The sequence below is a fragment of the Gossypium hirsutum genome, chromosome A09 (genome assembly GCF_007990345.1).
Source record: "Gossypium hirsutum isolate 1008001.06 chromosome A09, Gossypium_hirsutum_v2.1, whole genome shotgun sequence".
NCBI classification, from domain to species: Eukaryota; Viridiplantae; Streptophyta; class Magnoliopsida; order Malvales; family Malvaceae; genus Gossypium; species Gossypium hirsutum.
The window spans coordinates 60860737-60884838 of record NC_053432.1 but is presented as its reverse complement, the minus strand read 5'-3'; the positions used below and the strand labels follow the sequence as shown (position 1 = coordinate 60884838).

The window sequence follows — 24102 nt, the reverse complement described above, 5'->3', positions numbered from 1 at the left end:
ATGAAAAATAATAAATAAATAAACAATATAAATGTACGTGATAATGATGGCTCAACAAGAAAATAAAAATATGAATAAACAAATTTTAAAACGAAATATGGGGTAATAAGAAATGAAAATCAATATGAAATAAAAATAAATAAATAAACTGAAATTAAATCAATGAAGGACTAGACTAGAATTAGGACGGGATTTCAAGTTTAGATTATAAAAAAGATGAGGATTGATTTGAAACTGAAACGAAATTAAAGGGGATAAACCGCAAAATAATAAAATAACAGAATAAGGGACTGAACTGAAGTTAAAACTGAATTAAAAGGAACAAAATGTAATGAAAATAAAATATTGGGCCCCAAATTGTGATACACGAATAAGATGGGGGACCAAATGGGGCAATATCCCTGTCCCCCAAAATGCATAACCTCAATAAGGATTGAAATTGAACATTACAAAAATCACGGGGAAAAATTAAAAGAAAAGAAAAAGGGAACAGGGCTGAATTGCAACAGACCACGAAAGTGGAGGGATCGGACCGTAAATAACCCCTTTAGAGTGAAAACATGCTGATCCCTTTCTGGGTCTGGTCAGATTTCGGGTTTGGGGCCTTTTGAATCATTCTTAAAACAGTGCCGTTCTCTTTTACTACTAAAACCCTTTTTTTTTTTGCTTTATTTCCAGCCGATTTTTAAGAAAGTTTTAAAAACTTTCTCCTTTCTCTACTAGGGTTTCAGACCCCTTTTAGCGCCGTCGTCGGCCCTTCACTCCTCCACCGTGGACGGTGGTCGTGGCAGCAATAAACGGGCTTTTCAGCCCTTGATTAAGCCATGTTTGAAGGCCAAGCCTTCAAAGTCTAGAAAACCGATATAGGAAGGCTCTTCCCCTCTTTAGGTTTGAACTCGACGGCGGAGGGAGGAGCTCTAGCGAGGCATTTACGGTAGATCCGGATAAGTTCCCTCTCCCTTCTTTTTATCCCATGATTTTTGTTAAAAAGATTTGTAAAATAAAAAAAAAATCAAAACAAACGGAAAAACAAGAATAAAAAAATAAGAACAAAAACCTTTTAAACTTGTTTTCTCTTTTGATTTCTCTGAAAATCTTTGTGTAATACAATGTTTTTTTTTTCTTTTGTATTTCCCCAAAAATCCCCCCTTTTACATCTGATTTTCTCTTTCGGCTTTATAGTCAATTACATGTGATTTTTACTGCTCTCTCCTTGTTCCGCTTTTGCTTTGCGTGTTTCTCTGTTCCTTTTCTGTCCTCTTTTTTGTTTGTTTGCAGGTGTGGCAGAGGCGATGGGACAAGGCGTCTGTTCGGGCATGGAGCGTGCCAACACCACGTGAGGAGCGGCGCACATAAGGGTACTGGTATAGAAACCCTAGGGTTTCTTTCTTTTCTGATAAATTTGGGCTAGGGCTTGGGCTTGTGAAATCGGGTAGTGCATTGGGCCACTCATATTTTGGGCCGTTCTTGTAATTGGACTGAACTTTAGACACTTTATTGCTTTTGTTTTTGTTTTTATTTGTTTGGTTTGGGTCTGGGCCAAAATTGGGCTCTACACTTACCTTATAATTTTACTACCATACATATAAATTTAAATATAACATTTAATAAATAGTAGTTTGAATTATAGTAATACAAACCCGATTTCGCGATTACTTCTCGATAACTTTCTCCTTTTCTTTTTGTGCCGATGCCTCGAGTTCTTTGCTAGCTACGAAAATAATAATAATTTACAATATTAATTACAGCACTAATTTACAGTAATTAATTGAATTTCTTTTCAATTTATACCCTAATTCCAATTTAATCCTAATTAACTCATTTACTTTTCTAATTCAATTCACACTTCATTTCCACTTAATTTCCTTCCATATTCTACTTAACTATCTAATGTTCATAATAAAACTCTAATTTAAAACTTCTTTCAATTTAATCCCTACAACACAAAACTTATAGCTTAGTTTACAATTTAATCCTTTAATCAATTCTAACTTAAAATTCATTCAATTAAACCCCTAATTCATTTTTGTTCAACATGAACTATGTTCAAAAACCTAAAAACTTCCAAAACCTCAACTTAATTCCAACAAAACTTTATTTTAAAGCTTCTAAAACATCAAATTTAAGGAAAAACCCACTTATTTAACTTACCAATTAAAGCTTTAAACCTTCAAACCCTAGTTTTTCCTTTTATTTTTCTTTTTCTCCTTTCCCTTGTTCTGTTTCGAAATGCTCTCTGCTTCTTTCTCCTTTCTTTTACTTTTGTTTCGTTTTTATTTCTTTACTTTATATTATAATAATATAATTTATAATAATTATTTAATTAATAAATATCTTTTAATTATAATACAGGTGTATATACATATTTTACTACATTTGTACAACTTTATCACCCTACATTTGGCACCATTTGATTTATTTATTTTATATTTAATTAATTAATAATTATAAATATATTTATACTTAAATTTTAAGTAATTATATATATATTTTTACAAGTGTATAAATATATGCATGACACATGTATAATTTTTACACCCTACATTTATCTTTTTTTAATTTATTTCATAATATAATAATAATAATAATAATTATAATAATAAATATCTATTTAATAACAAATATATGTACTAAAAATGTAAACATATGTATTTTACATTTGTACATTATCATCACCATCCACTTGTCATAATTTCAATTTATTTATCATATAAAAATCTTATAATATAATTATTTTAAATTAATTTAACATAATTTATATCTAAATAATTAATTATATAATTAAAATATAACATAAAAATATTAGATTTTTATTACATATATGCCGCCTCATTTCTTGTTTATGGCTTAATTGTCATTTTAATCATTTTTATTTTCTATTAACTATAATTCAACTTTTACCCCTTATTCAATTTAGTTCTTTTTACTATTTTCTCTAAATTGAGCTAATTTCACTTAATCAAAGCCTAATTAAACACACTACTAGACTCACAAATATTCTTAATAATTATTTACAAACTCGGTTTACTAAAACGGAGGCCCCATACTACATTTTTCGATGCTTGTGAATTTTTGGGTCATTACATAACTCTTCTCCAAAACACTCTCACCTTCAATCAATTCATCATTAAAAACAAAGTTATTCCTCTTAATCTAAAGCTACCAGCAAATAACACTAAATAGGGTCTGTCAATCATTCGTACTGCTAACAGAACAATCTGGATCTATCAAGTTAATTTCAATCCACTCCTCCAATCTGATAGTGAAGAATTTCTATCTCTTATCTTGCTTGATTACTGCCAACCATGTACCCACAGTTGGTGTGCATAATTGCATGACGTGGCAAATGCTCCCTGTCAAGTGTCCAAAACTTTACATCTTGCATCAGTAATGAGATGCCTTCTTGCTCTACTTTCATTAGTAAGGACCCTATTTAAAAAACCAGCCAAAGAAAAACTCGTACCTTTTGAGGTCTTGGTAAATGCCAAATTCGATGCCAGCTTTTTCCACCCCTAGCCGTCTCCACTCCACAAATGAAAGAATAAGTAGATCGAATTGAAAACCTGTGATATCCTTGCCTCATCCAATAAAATTATCTACATCACTAACAAAATGAGGCTTATAAGATGCAATGCACGAAACCACAGGTGGCAAAAACATATATTTTATCAACTCCCAATTTCAATCTCCACTCGGCAAAACCATTTCCACAACAGGAACATGTTCAATGGGTATAATTTCGAGTCGTGTACAAACATTCATTAGAGGACCCAATTCCTTCACCCAAGTATCTCTCCAAAAATCAACGTTTAAACCCTTTCTAGTATTCCATACAACATTTTCCCGTACTTTGCTCTAGATCCTACAAATACCCTTCCAAAGTTGAGAATCATTACCCACCTGTAAGATAATAGATGCCTTGCCCTTCCACTTATATTTCAATCGAAGAACCTGAATCCATAATTGCTCGGGCTTTCTGATAAGATTATAACCAATCTTCATAAGGGTACGTATCATTCTGACAATCAATTTTCTTGAACCCAAGGCCACCATTTTTTGTGTCTTTGCAGAGATTCTCCCACTTGACAAGGTTTATCCATTTCTTCTCATCAGTGTGCCCCTAAACAAAATTCCAAATTTTTTTTCTATTTCAGAATTTTTTTTTCCATTTCAGAACATACTCCTTTTAAAATGACTGTCAATTGCATGACATATATAGGTATAGTCGCTAAAACTGATTTCACTAAAGTAGTTATTCCTACTAGCAAAAGCAACTTAGCTTTCCACCTAGCTAGTCTTTTCCTCATATTATCCACCATATAATAATAAGTATCTTTAGTCACCTTCTAATGTAGAAATGAGACACCTAGATACTTACCCAAGTTATCTACATGTGAATAACCTAGGCCACAACTAATGTTCCCTTTCAAGTCATTAGGAACATTTTTAGAGAAAAAAATTTGTGTTTTTTGTGTATTGACTCGGTGCTCAGAATTGCCGCAAAAACTTTCAATTACCTTTTTCATAATCAACATATGATATTTTAATAACTTAATTTGAATATGAGAGGATATTTTAATAATTTCATAACTAAATTAGTGTTCGATTGACTCGTGACACTATCTTAAAAAAACACTTGCATATGATAGGATTCTAACACACAACATATTGAATTGTTTATCAAACTTTTTAAAAATATTTTGTTACATAAATAATTATTTATAGGGTAAACTATACCCATTGTTAGTGAGATGTTAAAATCATTGATTTATTATCTTTTCCATTCGCACTGTCTACATCAATAAAAAATTCTCTTTTCTTTTGCACTGTCTACATCAATCAAAAATTCTCTTTTCTTTCTTTTTTTACAAATTAGTTTTTTTCAAACAATATCATTCTTTGATTTATTATCTTCGACATTAATCGTCAAATCAACTTAGATTTAGATTTAAGATATATTATACTTATTGATGGGTATTGATTCATTGTATTAATCTTCCTTTATAAGGAGTTAATTAAAAATTTTTCTAATAACTCAAATAATTTTTTTTAAATAATTTAACAATCATTTTCCAATTTTTTTAATCGAAAATCATTTGAATAATTTAACAATCCCTCTGTAATTTTTTAAAATTGAAAATTAGTAATAGTTTAATCTATATGGTTTAGTGTTATTTATATTTTTTCGGAGCAGCCATTCGTCTTCAATGTATTCTTTATCTTCAGTACACTTTAATTACAGAGAAATAGAAGAGACAATGAGTGGAACCTTATCTCAGCTACCAATACTTCCCTTCACAGAAATGGCGTCTTCCATTTCCCAAATCCACCAAGCGCATGCTCATCTTCTCAAAACTGGAGTTTTCCCCAATAATACCTTCGTTTCAAACAAGCTCATCTCTTTTGCCGTCTCAAATCCCGACCCTATCACCCTCTCTTACGCTCACTCCGTTTTCACTCACATTACTGACCCAAACTCTTTCTCCTACAATTCCCTCATCAGAGCTTATGCTAATAGTCGTACCCCTGAAAATGCTCTCTTCCTCTTCCGTCAAATGCTTGAAGGAGGCCCTGTTTTGCCCGATAAGTACAGTTTCACTTTTGCTTTGAAGGCATGTGCTGGGTTTTGTGGGGTTGAAGAAGGGATGCAGATTCATGGTCTGGCGTTGAAACTGGGGATTGGGTTTGATATTTTCGTGGCTAATACTTTGATTCATGTTTATGGCAGAAGTGGGCATTTTGGGTTTGCACGGAGCCTTCTCGATAGAATGACTGACAGAGATGTGGTTTCTTGGAATGCTTTGTTGAGCGCTTATATTGAAACGGGATTCATAAGATTGGCTCGTGGTTTATTCGATGAAATGGATGAAAGGAATGTCGAGTCATGGAATTTCATGATTTCCGGGTATTAAGTTCAGGGTTACTCGAAGAAGCTAAAAGTGTCTTTGGTTCAATGCCTTTAAAAGATGTGGTGTCTTGGAATGCTATAATTACAGGTTATGCTCATTCAAGTCGTTTTGATGAAGTTTTGGAGCTTTTTGAAGATATGCAGCGTGAGGAAGTGAGGCCAGATACTTGCACATTGGTCAATGTGTTGTCTGCATGTGCTCATCTTGGTGCTTTGGGGCAAGGTGAATGGATTCATGGTTATATCGATAAGAATGGGATAGACACCAATGGTTTTATAGCTACAGCTCTTGTTGACATGTATTCAAAATGTGGGAACATTGATAAGGCTCTAAATGTGTTTAGAAACGCTTCAAAGAAGGATATTAGTACATGGAATTCCATAATTGTTGGTTTAGGGATGCATGGCTACGGAGAAACTGCATTAGAGACTTTCTCAGAGATGCTTATGGAAGGTTTTGAACCTAACGAGGTGACCTTCATTGCTGTTTTGACTGCTTGCAGTCGTTCCAGGTTCTTAAATGAGGGACGCAAGATGTTCAAACTCATGGTTGATGATTATGGAATTGAACCAGCTATTGAGCACTATGGTTGCATGGTGGATCTCCTTGGTCAGGTCGGGTTATTAGAGGAGGCTTTGGATTTTGTAGAAACAAGGCCACTGAAAGAAGCTCATGTGCTTTGGGAGTCCTTACTGAGTGCCTGTAAAAACCATGGTAATGTGGAAATGGCAGAGTATGTTGCTAGGAAGCTCTTAGAGTTGAATCCGCAAGATAGTGCTGGTTATGTTCAGTTATCTAATACATATGCAGCACTGAAAAGATGGGATGATGTTTTAAATGTGAGGAGAAAAATGAAGGCCCTGAAAGTAAATAAGGAGCCTGGATGTAGCATGATTGAAGTAAATGGCGTTGTTCATGAGTTCTTAGCCGGTGAAGGAATGATTCTTGAATAAATCTGACATTAAAAAATCAATCCATTCTGCTGGAAAGTAGGAATGAAGTTCTGTAGATAAATGATAAAAGTACCGTACAACAAATTGATGGTGCATAATGAAGCTGCAGTAGAAAAGGAGTCATGAATCTCACATTCATGGTATGCTAGAGTTCGACGGGGATGTGTCTTTTGTGGATAAAACCGTGATGCCTCAATTGACAAAAAGCATGAGATAGACAGGAAATTATGTCCAAAGGAATCAGATTTTGATGGGGTTATGGACATAGGCCTTAAGTAAAGGTAGATATTCTTCTTGCATATGTATGCTTGCATTGCATGTCAAGTAGCTTCTAGCCAAAAATTAAATTGAAAACCAACTTATGGACCCTTTAAAGTTTGAATTTAAACCTAAAGTTGTAGCCTGATGCAAATTAGAAGCATATGTTTGTTAGTGTAAATGTAGAAACTTAAAAGCGTTTTACGATTTTGGTCAGCTCTGTGTTGCTTTGACTCTACATTTTCCTTTTAAATATCCGCATTTGAAACTTGTGTCTTGACACATAGCTATAAAACTATGATTTCATGCCTGTATCAAATACATACTCGAATTCAGATATATGGTATTCACGCTCAAGTCTAAATAACATGCCTGAATCATACATGCTGAAATCCTATGATGATGAGATCATGATGATATGTATCAGAATTTGCCCTCTATGTTATGTTTGTATTATTAATCATATGCATCACCATCAAAATGCAAAGCTATATGTTATCATTGACATCTAATTCAATGGACATTACATCCCAGTTTATTGCTAAAACAACACATCAGGTATCTCAATTCTGTAATTGTTATTCTCATTATTTGAAATTTAAATGAAAGAATTTATATGTGTATATATGGTACCAGCAAAAATGGGAACTTATATGGTTAAGGAGGGCAACACCAGAGGATGATGCTACCATTACAATACTGATAAGGACATAGGCACTGAGACATCACCACCAAAAGTTGAAATGTTTGTAGTTGAGTTGCCATTTCTGAATCCACTGGGATGTAAGGACGTATTCTCACACCTATGAAAGACTCGAGCAAGTGATGCAGCCTTCCGTCTAGCTCGTTTTGTACCCGTAAACAACAGAGTTTGAAGTAAACCGGCCAATGCAGGTGTCTTAAGCACTCTCTCAGTCGCAGCGGCACCACCACTGCGGCACAACTCGAGCAATGCTGCAACTGCATTCTCTTTCCCTCTCGGTGTTCCGCATCTCATCATTGTTATCAACCTGGCCACCGCCATTTCTTCCTTCCCTACTGCTTCGGCCCCAATTGGCTGTCGGACTATTAAGGCCAATGCACCTGCTGCTTCCTCCGCAACACCTTCATTTTGCAAAGCTCCTACAAGTTCTGCAACAGCTCTGGCCTTGATCATTCTTGCACAATTATCTGTGTGAGTCGACAAATTAAATAAAGCCATTACAGCATCCTTCTTTCCTCTTGAGGTTCCCACTCTCAGCAACCCTGCTAAGGCTTCAATTGCTCCTTCTTGATCTGCTATTCTCTTCTTAAAGTCATGAACTGCTGAGAGGCTGAACAATGTTGCCGCAGCGTTTTCCCTAGCTTCTGTTGTGAGTCCGAGCTTCAAGACTTCAACAATTGATGTTAAACAACCATCCTCATCGATAATTAGACGTTTATTTTTATCGTGAATGGATAGATTCAGCATTGCAGTAACAGAGTTCTCTTGAGCAATGGGGCTTGAAGATGACAGCAACTTCCGTAAGTGCGGTATTGCCCCAGCCTCCGCAATAAAAGCACGGTTTTCCTTTCCCGTTTTAGTCAATAACCGAATCTCTCTAGAAGCAATAGTCTGAGCTCCCTGAGATCCATCTGCTAGTTGTTTGATAAGAAGCGTTGCTGTTGCTCTATTGGCTTCCACTGCTGCTTTGATTGGGCAAGCAGTGGCAAAAGACTCTGCCGATGCATCCCTAGTCTCTGGTGGATCATATGGGACACCATGAGCAGTACACCATTGCACGATCAAGTTCCTCAAAGCTCGATTCGGAACAAGCCGCGTATGGTCAAGCATTTGCCCTGTCTTTGGACAAGTACAATGCCCTTCCTCGATCCACCTAGTTATCGAACTCCGGTCATAAGTCTGTCCTGTTGAAACTATCACCGGATCTCTCATCAACTCCAATGATATCGGACAACAAAAGTCCTTCGGAACAGTTAAAAACGTATCTGCAATCTCTCGAGCAATCAACCCTTTTCTTGGTTTCTTCTGATCCCGAGACAAGAACAGAACCTCATCTTCTTCAAAACCGAACAGCAAAAACCGACAATACCGGACAATTGCGACAAATCCATTAAGCACACAAGCAGTAGGTTCAATATCCCCTTCATGATTCACAATTTGTTCCTCCAAAAACTCAATTTCACGCCTAAAACTTATGGAATTCCTAATCCAAAACCTCTCCACAAAGAGCAACCTTAAATCCCCATGATTTGGTATCCTCCCATTACCAAAATCATCAAGAAGTGAAAACAACTTAACCCTTAAGCCCTCATCACTTTCATCAACATACAGTTTAGGGTTCCTAGCCTGCTTTTGCAACAGCTCAACTTGTTCCCTAACATCATCACTCAACTCAAGATCATTTAATGGGAAAACATCCAACAGGGTAGAAATCTCTTGGTTCAAATCATGGAAATGGCTTGAAATTGAAGAGTTTTGAAGCAAAAGCCATAACTTACTTGATTGAGCACAATAATCAAGCAATATCTTTGACCTGTAAAGCAACAAATAAAGCTCCTTGAAGCACAAAATGGCTGTTGATGGCAACTTTGACATGGACCCAGATTCTGAATCCTTCAAATACTCCAACAAAACAACCAAAACCTCGATTTTCCGTATCAAACACCGAGAATTCCTTCGTTGAAAGAAGAAAACCTTGTCGGAAAAGCAAGAAACAAGCTCCGATGAGATGACTGCTAAGGTTTGAACCAGAGCTACTTCAGATAAGTCCACCGGAGCCAAAAACGCCTCCACAGACGGCGATCTTCGCCGCCTCATGGATGAGAATATAGCCGCCGTCGCCATTATCGGTAAGCTCCAAAAACAAAGGTATTGGTAAATCTAAAACAAGCAAATGACATGAAAATCCAAAAGGAATTGAAAAAAAAAACAAAACAAAACAAAGAACACCCAAGATTTTTCAGGCTTATTCTAGTTCTGGGTTTTTGTTAGAATGTTCAAAGGATGTTTGTATATATGATAGCAAAAACGGGTCGTTAAACCATTCAAAAAAGCTTCTAATTTATACACACAAGTGGAAGCGGAAGAGAGATCATCATTTGTATGAAAAGAGATTACGCGTTTAGGAAGATGTAGGAAAATGAAATGAATTTTCCATAAAACAAAAGTTTTTAATATACACCCTTTGACGGATAAGCATCCATATATAAATGCATATATATTATTGTCCATTCGTTTCCTTTTCATTTTCCTACTCTACTGTTTAAAGAAATGAATGACTGTTAAAACTTTTTCCAGGATTTTGACTTTTTGGGCCTTCTTGGCTGTCTTTTTAGTTTGGTTTTACTAAAGAAAAAGCGGCACTCTATCCACCGTTCTAGTCTGGGATTGAAAATTTTTCCCAACTGACGGCTTCGACCCGACTCCATAGTTTCAGATTTATTAAAATTTTGAATCCGACGGATGGGGCACGTATCTGATGTAAGGATGATAATGGAGCGGGATGTGGTAAATATTGCTAAATTTATTATCCTTCTATAATTGGTTATTGAGATATAATCTTGAAATTCGTAATTACTTTTATGGATATTAGATCTATTCATCTTTATTTTATTCTATTTCATTTTAATTTAATTTTTTGTTACGTATTTTTAATATTTTTAAAATTAAGAAAATATTTCAACAAAATTTTTCAAAAAAAATTAAATAAAACATATGAATTTTTTTTATAATATATTATTAAATTTTCACTTGTTTAATAGTTATATAGACATTGATAAAATGATAATTTTATATAATGCAGCAGAGCAGGGCATATTATATACTTATTGTTGAAAAGAGAAAAATCATCTACCTCGTTCCTCATCCACTTTTAAAAAAAAATCTCTCCATTTGAAATAGATTGGTTTAGAATCTATCGGGCAGTTTGAATTTTTCTATCTCAATTGTGAATTATTTGGCAATTGTTCATACACAACAATAAAAATGTAAACTACACCCAAGGTTGTTAAACTAATAGTAAGTTTATTTTTTGGTCATTCACTTTCAAAAAATTACAAAATAGTCATTGAACTATTTGAAAGTTTTCATTTAAGCCAGTGAATTATTTGAAAGTTTTTATTTAAGTCATTGGGTTATTAAGTAATTTTTTTAAAGTTCGACTAGCGAGCTCCAAGTGACAATTCAACAATTGGTATGGTAGATCAGTATCCATTGATGAGTTTGAATAACAAACCTTAGATCCAAGTAGATTTGATGGTTAGTGTCGATGATCGGAGAAGAAAGTTATTTAAATTTTAGTTTGTAGATTTGAAACGTTCAAAATTATTTTATGAAAAAAAATGAATTGTAGAAGAGAAGGGGAGAGAGCTTTCAATTGGTGCGGTGGTGAGAATAAGGATGGCCTATAATCATCGATTTTAACAATCCAATAACTTTATGAAAACTTTCAAATAATTTAGTGATATTTTATAACTTCTTGAAGTTGAGTAACCTAAATGTAAATTTACTAATAGTTCAATGCCCTTAGGTGTAGTTTACCCCCTTTTTTAACATAGTCGATATCATTAATAACTAGTGTTGTTCAAACAAAATTGGATTGACCAATCAAACTAGAAACTAGTTAGTATTTTGTCTGAATATGAGAATTGAAATTGTCTCTAGGCAGATTGTTCAAAACCGACAGATGAATCAATTTTATAAGTTTTTATAAATTTCATTTTGGGTCTTGAATTTGACAACTATTCTCACATTAGGATTTAAACTTTTTTATCCAAGAAAATTCCAAAACTTGACAATTATTCCATATTGCCTTAATACCCCTTTTAGTAAAAATACAAATTAGTATAGAGGTAAAATTTCATATTAACCCCACAAACATTTATAATTTACTTCTCACCCTTCCAACCAAAATTACCCCCGAAAAATAGTAAAAGACATGACATGGCGTAGGTGGCAATAAATCTTTATCATAAATTTTCAAATAAGAGTATTACATGTGGACAGCTTTTATAGGTAGGTATAGATAAAGTCCAATGAATGATAGTTTTATCTTTGTAAGGTGCTGCGCAACATCCATCTGGCAAATATTTTTTTAAAAATATTTCTTTGACTAAAACGTTTCACACTAATTACAACAGGTTGACCTTTGAAACGCAAATCATACTCTAAACAAGCCGACAAGAATAAGTGGCAAAAGAAATTATTAGGACGTGTTGTACATGTTATGGATAGATATTTTATTTGAATCGGATCAAATTAAAAATTAATTAAAATATTAATTTAAAGAGTTATTTTAAATTAATATTTTAAAATTTTTAATCAAATTGGTTGGATAGATTAAAACGATGATTTAGCTAATTTATTTACCGATCTTATTTTTTTTAAATATTTAATTTATATAATGCATTGTATTATAAAATTATTTATCCCTATGATGCCATTTATGTGTATATATATTATGGTACGATGAATTATGAAATGCATCATTTGTTTATATATTTAAATATATGTATGAATTTTAGTTAAATGTGTAATTTAATATATAAATTTTGATATTATATAATTATACACAAGAAATTTGAATTATGATTCATATGTATACATAGAACTTTGATTTTGAGTCAACTGTATATATTTAAAGAAATGAATACATAAATTTATTTTTATATCGGATTAATATAATTATTTGTGTATGCAATATACCAATATAAAATTGTGCTAAATTGGTAATATTATCAGTGATTTATGAAAATTGAATCAAATCAAACTTTCATGTATAAAATTAAAATTCAAGTATAATTTTAATATTATTTAGAGTTAGTATATAAGATAATGTTTTATCCATTAAAAATATAAGAAAGTTTATTACCATAAATTTACAACATGTTATCATGTAAGAATTTTGATTTGTTTAACTTGAAATCAAGTGGATCATTTATTTGAAGTATCAAATGATATATCTTTACATACTCTATATAATAATATTCATATTTATATAAAAGATACTTGTTTAGATTCTTAATATATATCTAACTTTTTATAATGTTGAATTTTATAAAGCTTAAATTAATTATTCTCGATATTTTTGAATACTCATAAGTTAAATTATGTAGTTTCTAACTATATCTCGAGACATGCAAGCAAAATTTTGCTTCATGAGAACCAAGTCTTGAGTTTTACTTTGAAAGTATTGAGACAGTTAGGGTGAGTTTGGATGGGCGGTGCGTTTACCTGCGGTTAGTGTAAAAACAGCGGTGGCGATGAGATTAGATACTGTAGCGATACTGTAGCGTGAGACAAAAAGTAAGCTAAACGCACCGTACCGCACCCAATCGCCTATCTAAACCCACCCTTAGTCATGTCTCAAGACATAGGCTTGAAAGTTTCGAGACATGCAAATCACTAACCAAATTTCTGCTCCAATGATGCAAGGTCTTGAGACATTTCTTAAGATTTATTTTTTGTGTCTCGAGACATTCTTTCAAGGCCTCAAGACATTGTGTTTTCTAACGGTTAGTTTTTAGCAATGTGACATGATATTACGAATTGCATTAAATGTGTGAAATTAATGTTTCAAACGAATATGATTGAAGGACACTCAAACGAAAACAAGAAACAAGTTTACAGAGTTAAAAGAGCAAAAATCCAAGCATTTATTGTATAAACATTTGTGGGGTTTTGCTGTTATTCTTTCTTCCAAATGTTTTTATTGCATTGGTGAAAGCAAATCATTGAATATTCACATTTGAGAGGTTTGATATTTCTTATTTCATTTATTATTTTTTGATGGATTACTTTAGGTTTTCTAAACCCAAGCTCGGCTCTGGGGTCATCTGGAGATGCAGCTTCTCAGGGCCCAAGGCTAAAAGGGACTAAAATATTATTTTTCAGTTTTAAGGGTCCAAATTTTTTTTAACTTTAAGGAACTTAAAAAAAATTCTCCAACTTTTAAGGAACCTAAAATCTTATTTTATTATTTTACCTAGAGCTCCAAAAATGTTAAGAAGAGACTTGTCTAAACCTTAAGAGATAGTGGTGTTGTTTTACCAAATTAAATAATAGAAATAGTGTAAAGGTCATACATTGTCCTAAAAATGTATCAATTAGTCGATTAGTTTGAGTCTAGAATTTAATTTATGTGTTTGTGAATTTCCTTCCTTCATAATTGTAATTATACTTGTTCACTTGTATAAAAAATTAAACTTGCTCTCGATAAGAAAATTACCAACCAGGATATGTTTAAAAAACCATGTTATTATATAAACAATATAAATAAAACATAAAAGAAATATATAATTATTATAATAATAACTTATTGTCGTAAAGTAATCATTTTTCATAAAATTATAGCTATAATTAGAAAATATTATAAAGTAAAAGTAAATTTAATAATAGTATTTTTATAAGAAGCTTGAATTTCAATGGTAAAATTTAAATTAGATCCATAGGCAACAACAGCACTGCATGCCACGGCATATGTGATAATTAATCTAAAAAAAAAATACATATTTAATTTAATATAAATACAAAGTGTAATTCAATATTGATGTGATTTTGTCTAACAAAATTTTATTTTAATAATAATGTGTTATTTTATTTTATTCAATTATTATCATAAAATATCTTTTCCAATGCGGGGTTAAGATTGACATATTAAATATTATTATTATTTGTTTAATATGAGGATAAAAAAATTAATTATCATATTAATCATTAATTAAAATAATCAACATAAATGTTTCTTTAAATTTACACACATATATATATATATATATATATTAATAGATAGATATTATCAAGGTGGTTTAAATGTCATTCAATAAATTATATCGAGAATCAATCAAGATATTAATTTGAAGAATGGCAATGAATCACTTGATCCAATAATTGGCGTAGATTAGTTGAAATGGACGGTTAAACCAGTTGAACCAAATTTTTATTTTTAAAATTTTTTTAATAATTTATTTAATCAAACCGAATGAACTAATTAAACCCACAATTTATTATGATTAAATTAAAATTGATGAATGTGATGATGGAAATGCAATGTAAAATGGTGAATCATAAAACGGTGTCAAAACGCGTTCCAAATTCAAAGAATAATTGAAATTTGGCATTTCACACACTAATCTTGATTTTCTTCATAATTCATCCTTTTATATTAATATTAGGAAGCATGAATAACGTCAAGCTTAGACTTACATCTTTCATTATCCACAAAATTATATTTTATTATTGACTAGTAATTTAAGACTTTAGTTTTATTATATTTTATTTATTCACACAGCGAAATTTAAGATAGAAATAAAAATTACAACTTCTGTTTAGAGCTGTAAATCTGATTTTTAAAATTTTCAGCTCCAAGTTTGAAGTTTTCGACACCGAATCATTTCGAATTTGAATACTTTTTATATTTGAGTTTTCATTTTAGGTTGGAGTTTGACGCTTAAGTCTTTTGAGTGGGTTTATTACTAATTTAGATCATTTCGGATTCTAATCGTATTGGATTCTAAGTAATTCAAGTAATGGCAAATCTAGAACTGGTAGGAGCCTTGGTCTCCTTAAAATGATTTTTTTTCATTTAAGTTCATTTATAGTTTATAAAATTTTAATTTAATAATAGTAAAATTGTACTTTTAACTTCAAAAATAATAAAAATTTGATTTAATCCTTTAAAAATTATAAATATATAAGCTATTAAAATGATAAAATTATATTTTTACTATCATAAAAATATACAATTTAATTTCGGTCTTCCCGAAATTTTTTTTGACTCCGCCTCTAATTTCAAGTTATCTATTTGAGTAAATTTGAGTTTAAATAATTTCATGTTCAGATTTTTTTTTATGTTAAAGTTATAGGTACGAATCAATCTTAAATTAAATTGATTTGAGTTCAAGTCGGATAAATTTTAATTGTTAAAATTTTAAGATTAAATAAATTTTAACGTAAATAAATTAAATAAATTGTAAAAAAAGGATGCAAATTCGAATTTTAACACATAACCCTAAAAAAAATTGGATTTTGTCTTTTTAAAGAAAAAATATTGGCAATGGGACACGAGAGTCTTAAGGCGAGGTGCTACGTGTCAAACGGTGAAACAACTGGATCAACCGTCATCGTTGACTTACACTCCTCCACGTGTACTCACCATATTGTTTTCTCCAATGACAATCACTAGTTGTCGGTTACGATAATGCCACGCATGAATAGGGCAGTGGTCAATCCATTAAAAAGAGAAGTCAAAAAACTCTTCTTTTTAAACTTTGGATCATCACAAAACACACCGGTCTATGCGCTATTAACTAATAAATAAAATTTAAAGTTAAAATACGCCATAAGTCCCTGTGTTTTCAAAAATTTATAATTAGTCCCTATAATTTTATTTTTAAAAATATAATCCTTCTGTTTTTCAGATTTTAAAATTCAAGTCTAATCTTTAACACTATTAAGATTATTTTATAAAATTTAAATCATTACAATGTCAATTTTTAGTCAAGTAAGTTTTTCTTTTATTTTAAAACGTCATGCTAACAAATTTAACAAAAAACAAAAACAATATTTAAATTTGACTTGAATTTTAAAATCAGTGATAAAATTCCTAAAAATAAAAATACAAAAGCTAAATTTCAAATTCGTAAAAAGTACAGTATTTAATAAATAAATATCCCTTTTTCAATTTAATTTTAGTAAGTCCGATATACTAAACGACGTTAATAGTTGCATAAAAATGATAAAAATTCACAACAAAAATGTGCTGAGAATGAGCTGAATACATGTATCATGAATTGATGGATATGTGTCATCGGACTCGGAAATCAAATTCGGAACTGACCATCATAGGGTGTAAGTCATCTTCTGCCGGCACCACGACATTAATGGTTGCATAAAGATGGTAAAAAGTTCAGTACAAAAACATGCCGGGGCCAAGTTGAATGCATGTATCATGAACAGATGAATGTGCCATTGATCACGGAAATCAAATCCGCAATCAACCATCATACTGTTGAAGTCAATATTTGGCCGGGTGGAAGTCGGAGATGGCCTGACGACATTAATAGTTGCATAAAGATGATAAAGTTCATAACAAGTATGTGTTGAGGAATGCATGTATAGTGAACTGATGGATATGGGCCACCGAATACAGAAATCAAATCCGCAATCAACCATGGTTGGATGGAGGCGGAAGAAGGCTCGATGGCATTAACGTCTGCATAAAGATGATAAAATTTCATTGCAAATACGTGTTGAGGCTGAGCCGAATGCATATTTGCAATCGAGTGTGGAAATCAAATCCGCAATCAACCATGGTCAGACGGAGCCAGAAGGTTAGACAAAGTTATTGACAACAAATATGTGCTGAGGCTTTGCTGAATGCATGTACCATGAAATGATGGATATGTGCTCAGGGAAATCAAATCCGCAATCAACCATGGTCAGACTGGAAGTGGGAGAAGGATCGACATCATTAATGGTTGCATAAAGATGAAAAAAATTCACAACAAATATGTGCTGAGGCTGAGCTGAATGCATGTCTCATGAACTGATGGATGTGTGCCATTGAGTGCGGAAAATCCGTGATCAACCATGGTCAGATGGAAGATGGAAGAAGGCTTGACAACATCAACGTCTGCATAAAGATGATAAACTTTCATTATACATATGTTTTGTGGCTGAGTTGAATACATGTATCAAGAACTGATCGAATTTCATTTATCCAACAAAAAAGATTTTGACAGTGAATCAAGCTCATAAACAGATTGAAAATAGCTAATTACAAAATTAATATGAATTCGAATACATGCATAAACCATTCCAAGCCATCCAAATGTCTTTTTCTTGTTCTTACCTTGAAGATTTTGAAGAGAGACATTTTCCACACAATACAAGCTTCAATATTGAATGTGGTCTTCGTGTCCGAGTCTTCAATCGAGAGAGCTGTGGGACATAAAGAAACATCTTAAAAAGCAAGATCAAGCATTGGTAAATCGCACTGAGTCATTTTCTCTTGAAGTACCATTGCCTGACACCCATTTTCGACGCGTATTTGAATATGGGTATTGAGATATAACCCTCAAGAACCCTATCAAATACACCTATGTAAGGCACATATACATATCCACCACTTGTACCAGTCTAAATAACATTACCTTCCGACGAGTTACTCTAGATGCTTTCCAGCAAAGCAAGCTTCTTGACCTAGGTTCCAATCTCCTGAAATTTACAAATACACGTTAATTCTTCGTTTAAGACAGCAGAAAATTATCAATGTTCTAATTTATTCTAAATTTTTGTGATAGTATGACCCTTCGATGACTAATGGTTAACTAAAGTTATTGGGATTCCATGTCACTTGGACTTTTCATGTGGCTTGAACTACCAATGTCTGCCCTACTTTTTATTATGGGTATGGAGTTATGGCTCTCAAGGATCCTCCAAATACACAAAAAAACATGGAACAAGTTGCATAAACCCATGTCAGACACAAACCTGTATCCAGAACTGAGGATTACCTAGCATTTCCTAAAATAGTTATGATAATAAAACTAGGGATTGAGCTGCTTAACAAATTATCAATCAACTTCAACCCATAAAAGCAAGGTATATACGTACAGGTTTTCCTTTTCAAGCTGCTCAGCAATAGACATTGCATTGTGCTTTGACCATTCATTTCGCTGCTTACATCCTTCGGCGTGCTGAATTACGTGTGCAAGGGATACCTTACTTCGAACAATGCTATGACTCTGACTTAGCTCCCCAGCTTTCGGTCTTCCCGAGGTAGATGCCGATGTCGATTTCCTATAAGCTGCAGCATTGGCCACCCTTGAATCTCTTTGGTTAGATTCTACGTTGCTGGCATGTTCATTATCCTTGGCTTTTCGTAGAGAAGCTGGAATTACAACAATTTCACTCCGTCCAGCTTCAAGAGATTCATGGTGCAACAGCTGAGCTTGGGGGCTGACCCCGGCATCTCTATCTCTCATAGGCCTTTTGCTAATATCACCAAAAGATGCACTAGGCATCCTATTTCTGGAATTAGACTCTGGATCCATGACTATTTGAGATGGACCATCCCCTGAAGGTGGTATATCAAGAAGTCCATGATAGACATCTTTCTTTGCCTCACATCTAATTTCGATTGTCACAGGAGAACCAAGAACTGACTCGAATGCTTGTAAAATATGCCCCCTAAATTTCTCCGCCTTAGATTTAGTCACCTGTGAACTGAACGTCAACCGGACAGTTGGAGCTGAAAGAAAAGAACAAATTTCAAGTCTAATTAATATGCAAAACTTGGATGGTGGATCATAAAGCTATCATTCTAGGAGAGAAAGCAGAGTTGAAACTAAATTTCAGAATACCTTATTCTGCCTCGACCAAGAACATTAAATTCCGTAAAACCATTGACCATCAATGGCTGAATCATTACAGCCCCAAGTTGCTAAAATTCTCGGTCATAGTAGTATCGGTACTAAAAGTATGTTACGGCTTTATGATCAATACATTAAAAATGAGTGTAAAGCTTGCAAGGAGTTTACCTGCACCAAGATTGACAGAGATCAACTTTCCTTCTCGATATAGAAACTCTTTCAGACTATCATCTTGAATCTTTTGGAGCACTTCCAACCAAATTCCTTCGGTTCTGTTGCGATTTTCTGCAACACTTTGAGGAGCCATCCCAGCTAAAGCATGTCTCTTACCCTTCATGATACTGGTTTCAAAATCCCCTGAACTTCCGGCATAGAGATTTTCAGGCCTAGCATTCGTTGACAACACTCTAGTGTTGTTATTACGCAGCTCGACAAGCTCACCACCTTTATGGACAATTTCTCTTCCACCCAAGTCATTTAGAGGCAATGGACTATGACGAGAACTAGTACCAGAAGAAGAAATAGGCAATATATACTGCTGATCAGGAGCAAGCTGAAGCAAAGCTGCCGTTAACCATGTTAATTTGTCATTTGACATCCTCAGTTGTTTTTCAGCCTCAGATAACGTTTTCAATGCTTGTCGTAGTTTCTCCATATCTTCTTTGGACACTGGATTGTAGGATTTGTAAATACAAAACTTTAGGGGGAGCATAACATATACACACACAATTATTACTAGAAGTCAAGTGGAAATAGATGGTTTAGCTAATTATTTAGCATGATCATAAACTAAGAGAAACTTTCTCTTTTCAGACTCACATGGCTGCCGTCGAAAGAACTTCCTTCTGCGCCTTTCTTGAGAGAAATCATAACTGCCAGCAAGAACATCGGTTATCACTGTAGCAAGTTGTGACATCAATGCTAAAGGCTCCACACCAGTTTCCATTATCACCCTCAGGCTCTTTATGGTGTTTACTGTATCCGCAGATAATGCTAGATCAAGAAGATCAACCAACTTTTTGTCAGAGATAAGACCAACCTGCAAATCACATCCATAAAAGTTAGAGCAATCATCTGTAGCAATATCAGCTAATTGTAAATGAAAAGAACAATTGGATTAGATCAAGTACAAGGTCGAGCAAACAGATAACACAGTAGCGAAAACAGTACAAGACCTAGAAGAATAATTCAACCGGAATATATGATGAGCATATAACAAAGGGCAGTTTTCAAAGAGAACTATTTGAAATCCGAAAATTTTAACCAATGCATATACTACATTGTAATTAGTTAAAGAAAATGCACCAGTTCCTGGACCAGAGGAACAGAAATTCTTTGCCCAAGCAAAGACAGCTGCTCTAGTGTCATCTCAGCATCCCTCAGAGACCCATCCGATAGCGATGCAATCAGTTTTAGAGCATCTTTCTCGATTTCAATATCCTCCCTGGATGCAGTCCGTTGCAATGCATAAATGATATCTGCATCCTTCAGTTTCGGGAAAAAAAATTTCTGACACCTGGACACGATTATATGAGGCAGAATATCAAGACTTGAACTGACAAAAATGAAAACTATACGCCTTGGCACTCGATCAATGACCTTTGATATGGCACTCCAACAATCAATGGACAAACTATCGCAGTCGTCGAATATAAAAACTCTGTACTGTGAAGGCAGCCGAGTGATTGTCAGATTATCAAGTTGATCCATAATACCCTCAAAGTCAAAATTACCGACAGGACCAACTTCCCTTATATTTTGACTCTTCCCCTTGTCATGTGAGATACAAGAATTGCAAAAGCCACAAGGTTTGGGTTGTTCAAGTGACTGACAGTTCAAAGCTCTAGCAAAAATCCGAGCACATGAAGTTTTTCCGGTTCCATGAGGTCCATAAAAGATATATAGTAATCCAACCTTCCTTCTCATGACAGCATTTGAAAGGGCTTGTGATACTAAATTTTGTCCAACAAGGTCTCTAAAAGTTCTCGGCATGTATTTCTGAGTCAGATTTTGGTGCCTGCCATGGAGGTTCCGGCTTAACTTGCGTTTATCACCATATCCAGCTTCAGAAGCAAGGTCGGAATCAACATTGCGCTTCAATAAATTATCAGCAAATATACCAAGCTCCCCTGAATAGTCATTCGACCAACCAGCATTTGCAGCACTGTCCTGAGATCCAGATGCCTCAACCAGAAGAGGCAGCACCTCAGCATTGGGTTTTGCAGATGAACTTGATTGATCGGATTCCACAGGCATTCCGGTAACGTTTCTTCCATTGGAACCTGCCCCACCTTTCCTTAGCTTAGTGTCTGATAAACCACAAGAGAAACGCCTTCCTGCAATGTCAAGGAAAGATTTGCCCCTATGATGAATTCTCGACCAATTAAAAGGGATCCCACAATTAGGCGTCTGAGTGACATTTTGCTCATCATATTCATTTTCTTCTTCTTCTTCCGCACCATACTTTGGATACACTGAACCTTGAGCAAATGAGTTAGAAGCCACAGACAACTCATTTGGACCACCCACCTCTCTAGAAGATGAGGCAGTGCAAGCTCTTCTTGCTCCTCGAAACTTGCGTCTTTTCACCCTGCTTAATCCACTTGAACGACCACGAATGCTGACTTCAGGTTCCACAATGGGTTTCTCCGGTCTAAAATGCCTCCCACGAAGGTGGATATTTGAAGATGCCACATCATCACTATCCAACGGAGGATAATTCAATTTCTCAGATGGAGTCTTAAGTCGAACACCTTGTGTTTGCTTCCCCTTTTGTTTTCTACTCTTCCTGTCTTTCCGTCCTGAATTACCCGAGGTAAACCCTTCAGGCTCCTTATTTTCACCATAAAGATCAACCCTACTACTTCGCCTACTAGCTTCTTCTCTCCTAATTTTTCTACTATCTCTAGTTCCAGTCTTACCACTATGATCACTAATTGCAGGTTCCCCTTCATTGACCCCAACTGGAACAACTTTCGAATTTGCAAAATTAACTAAAGGCGGTGAACTTACCGAAAGCATCCTTTCATCCCTTTGCCTCTCAATGCCCTCATCATCATCGTTCTTAGAAACCAAATCAACAACAGGAGGTGACTGCCATGATTGAGGGCTGGCAGAAGGGTCCCTAAGGGACCGGGATCTTCGAAGGACCATAAGGTCCCTCATAAGTGATCGGTCAGCCAACATAGGACTATGTTTATGCATATGATTCTTCAAGTGAATACAATTAGTCAAATGAATATGGTTTCGTAGATGACCATTGATATCACCATTGGCATCCTTAAGTATCCTATTTCCAATCACCCTGGTCATTAATCTTTCAATATATAGCTAAGCATCAAAGTTCCTCACATCCCCACTAAATTATTCACCAAAACTGTCTTAAACTAACATACTTGAAGCTCTCATAGATCTTTCATCAAACACAAAGCGCTCATTTTTTCAAGGACCATTATCCCATTGAAAAAAGCTCTTTAAGCTAAATCGAAGGAACAAAACCCAGAACTTGAAACATGCAAAAACGAATCATAGAACCCAAAAAAAAAACCCATGATTTCGCCAAAAAAGAAGAGAAATTAAGCACACAAAAAAAGTTTTTTCAAGGACGGTGTTCTTCATAGAAATCACCTGATAAACCTTAAAAAAGCAAATTGAACCGTTCCCATCATTAAGAATCCCCCATGGATCCCTCTCTTTCTCTTTCTTTGTCTGCCACCTTACTTCACATGTTCTTTCACTCAAACTATCCTCTTTCTTTCCAAAGAAAACGATAGTCCTACAGAAGAAAATATTTAAAAAAAAAGGTAAAAATGGTACTTTTAATTTTTCCCTTGAGCCAAAGAGAGTAGTTGAGTGGAGTATTTTTGAAGTGTGTTTATAATGTGCTTACTACAAAACGAAGTAGTGTAATGTTAGAGATATGTTACAGTACAGACAAAGAACTCAGAAAAATACGCATATCTGTAGAACACAACATGATGCCAATAAAGTGATGGGTCCATTTGTTTAACCATGCAAATTCATTTTGTATATTTGTATGTGTATACTATATATGATACATGTTACACATGATATTACATAATAATTTTTTAAGAAGAACGGGTTTTGACTTGATTTTCTTTGCTGTTAAAATATGCCATACTCCTTATATTATTCTTTAATTTAGAATTTAGCTCTAAACTTTTATTTTCAAAAATTGTCTTTTTATTTTTAAAATTTTAAAATTCAGGTGTAATTATTAGCAAGTTAATTTTTTTATTAAACTATTAATTAAAATCCACGTAACTTTCTTCTTAGACCTCCAATAATGACCGTCAAATCGACTTGGATCTAAGATATATGTTTTACTTGTTAATAGGTGCTAATACATCGTAGATTATTGAATTGTCATTTAAAACTCATTAGTTAGACTTTCAAAGAAAAACTTAATTACTTAGTGACTTAAATAAAAATTTTAAATAATTTAGTGATAATTTTATAATTTTTTAAGTGATCAAAACATAAAATTACTAATAATTTAATAACCCTAAATGTAATTTGCTTTTTTTAATTAATGATAATTTCGACTCAAACATCGATCTATTAGGATTTAGTTTTGGTCAAAATGAGGACCAAAAAGTAACCACTAT

General features: G+C 33.7%; 3 protein-coding genes across 4 annotated transcripts; 1 reads left to right on the top strand and 2 right to left on the bottom strand.

Moving 5' to 3' along the window:
- Nucleotides 1-5192: 5192 nt before the first annotated feature.
- On the top strand, nucleotides 5193-7143 carry LOC107889029 (pentatricopeptide repeat-containing protein At4g18840-like). The gene is given in 2 exon segments (XM_041076288.1): nucleotides 5193-5907; nucleotides 5910-7143. Coding segments are annotated over 2 exon segments (1653 nt in total). The 5' UTR covers nucleotides 5193-5207; the 3' UTR covers nucleotides 6863-7143.
- A 536-nt stretch (nucleotides 7144-7679) lies between these two features.
- LOC107890028 (U-box domain-containing protein 17) lies at nucleotides 7680-10507 on the bottom strand. The gene has a single exon (XM_041076287.1). It carries the CDS (start codon nucleotides 9945-9947, stop codon nucleotides 7812-7814), a length of 2136 nt encoding a protein of 711 aa, XP_040932221.1. The 5' UTR covers nucleotides 9948-10507; the 3' UTR covers nucleotides 7680-7811.
- A 6297-nt stretch (nucleotides 10508-16804) lies between these two features.
- On the bottom strand, nucleotides 16805-23595 carry LOC107889028 (protein STICHEL-like 3). Of its 2 annotated transcripts, XM_016813322.2 has the most exons (7): nucleotides 20780-23595; nucleotides 20294-20513; nucleotides 19643-20143; nucleotides 18717-19353; nucleotides 18254-18317; nucleotides 17953-18041; nucleotides 16805-17733 (listed from the first exon to the last, which is right to left on the bottom strand). In XM_016813322.2, exons 1-7 carry the CDS (start codon nucleotides 22784-22786, stop codon nucleotides 17727-17729), a joined length of 3525 nt encoding a protein of 1174 aa, XP_016668811.2. In that variant the 5' UTR covers nucleotides 22787-23595; the 3' UTR covers nucleotides 16805-17726. The 2 variants fall into 2 exon arrangements, with proteins under 2 accessions (XP_016668811.2, XP_040932220.1); XM_041076286.1 differs by lacking the exon at nucleotides 16805-17733 and having other exon boundaries at nucleotides 17949-18041; nucleotides 20780-23468.
- Between the last annotated feature and the right edge of the window lie 507 nt (nucleotides 23596-24102).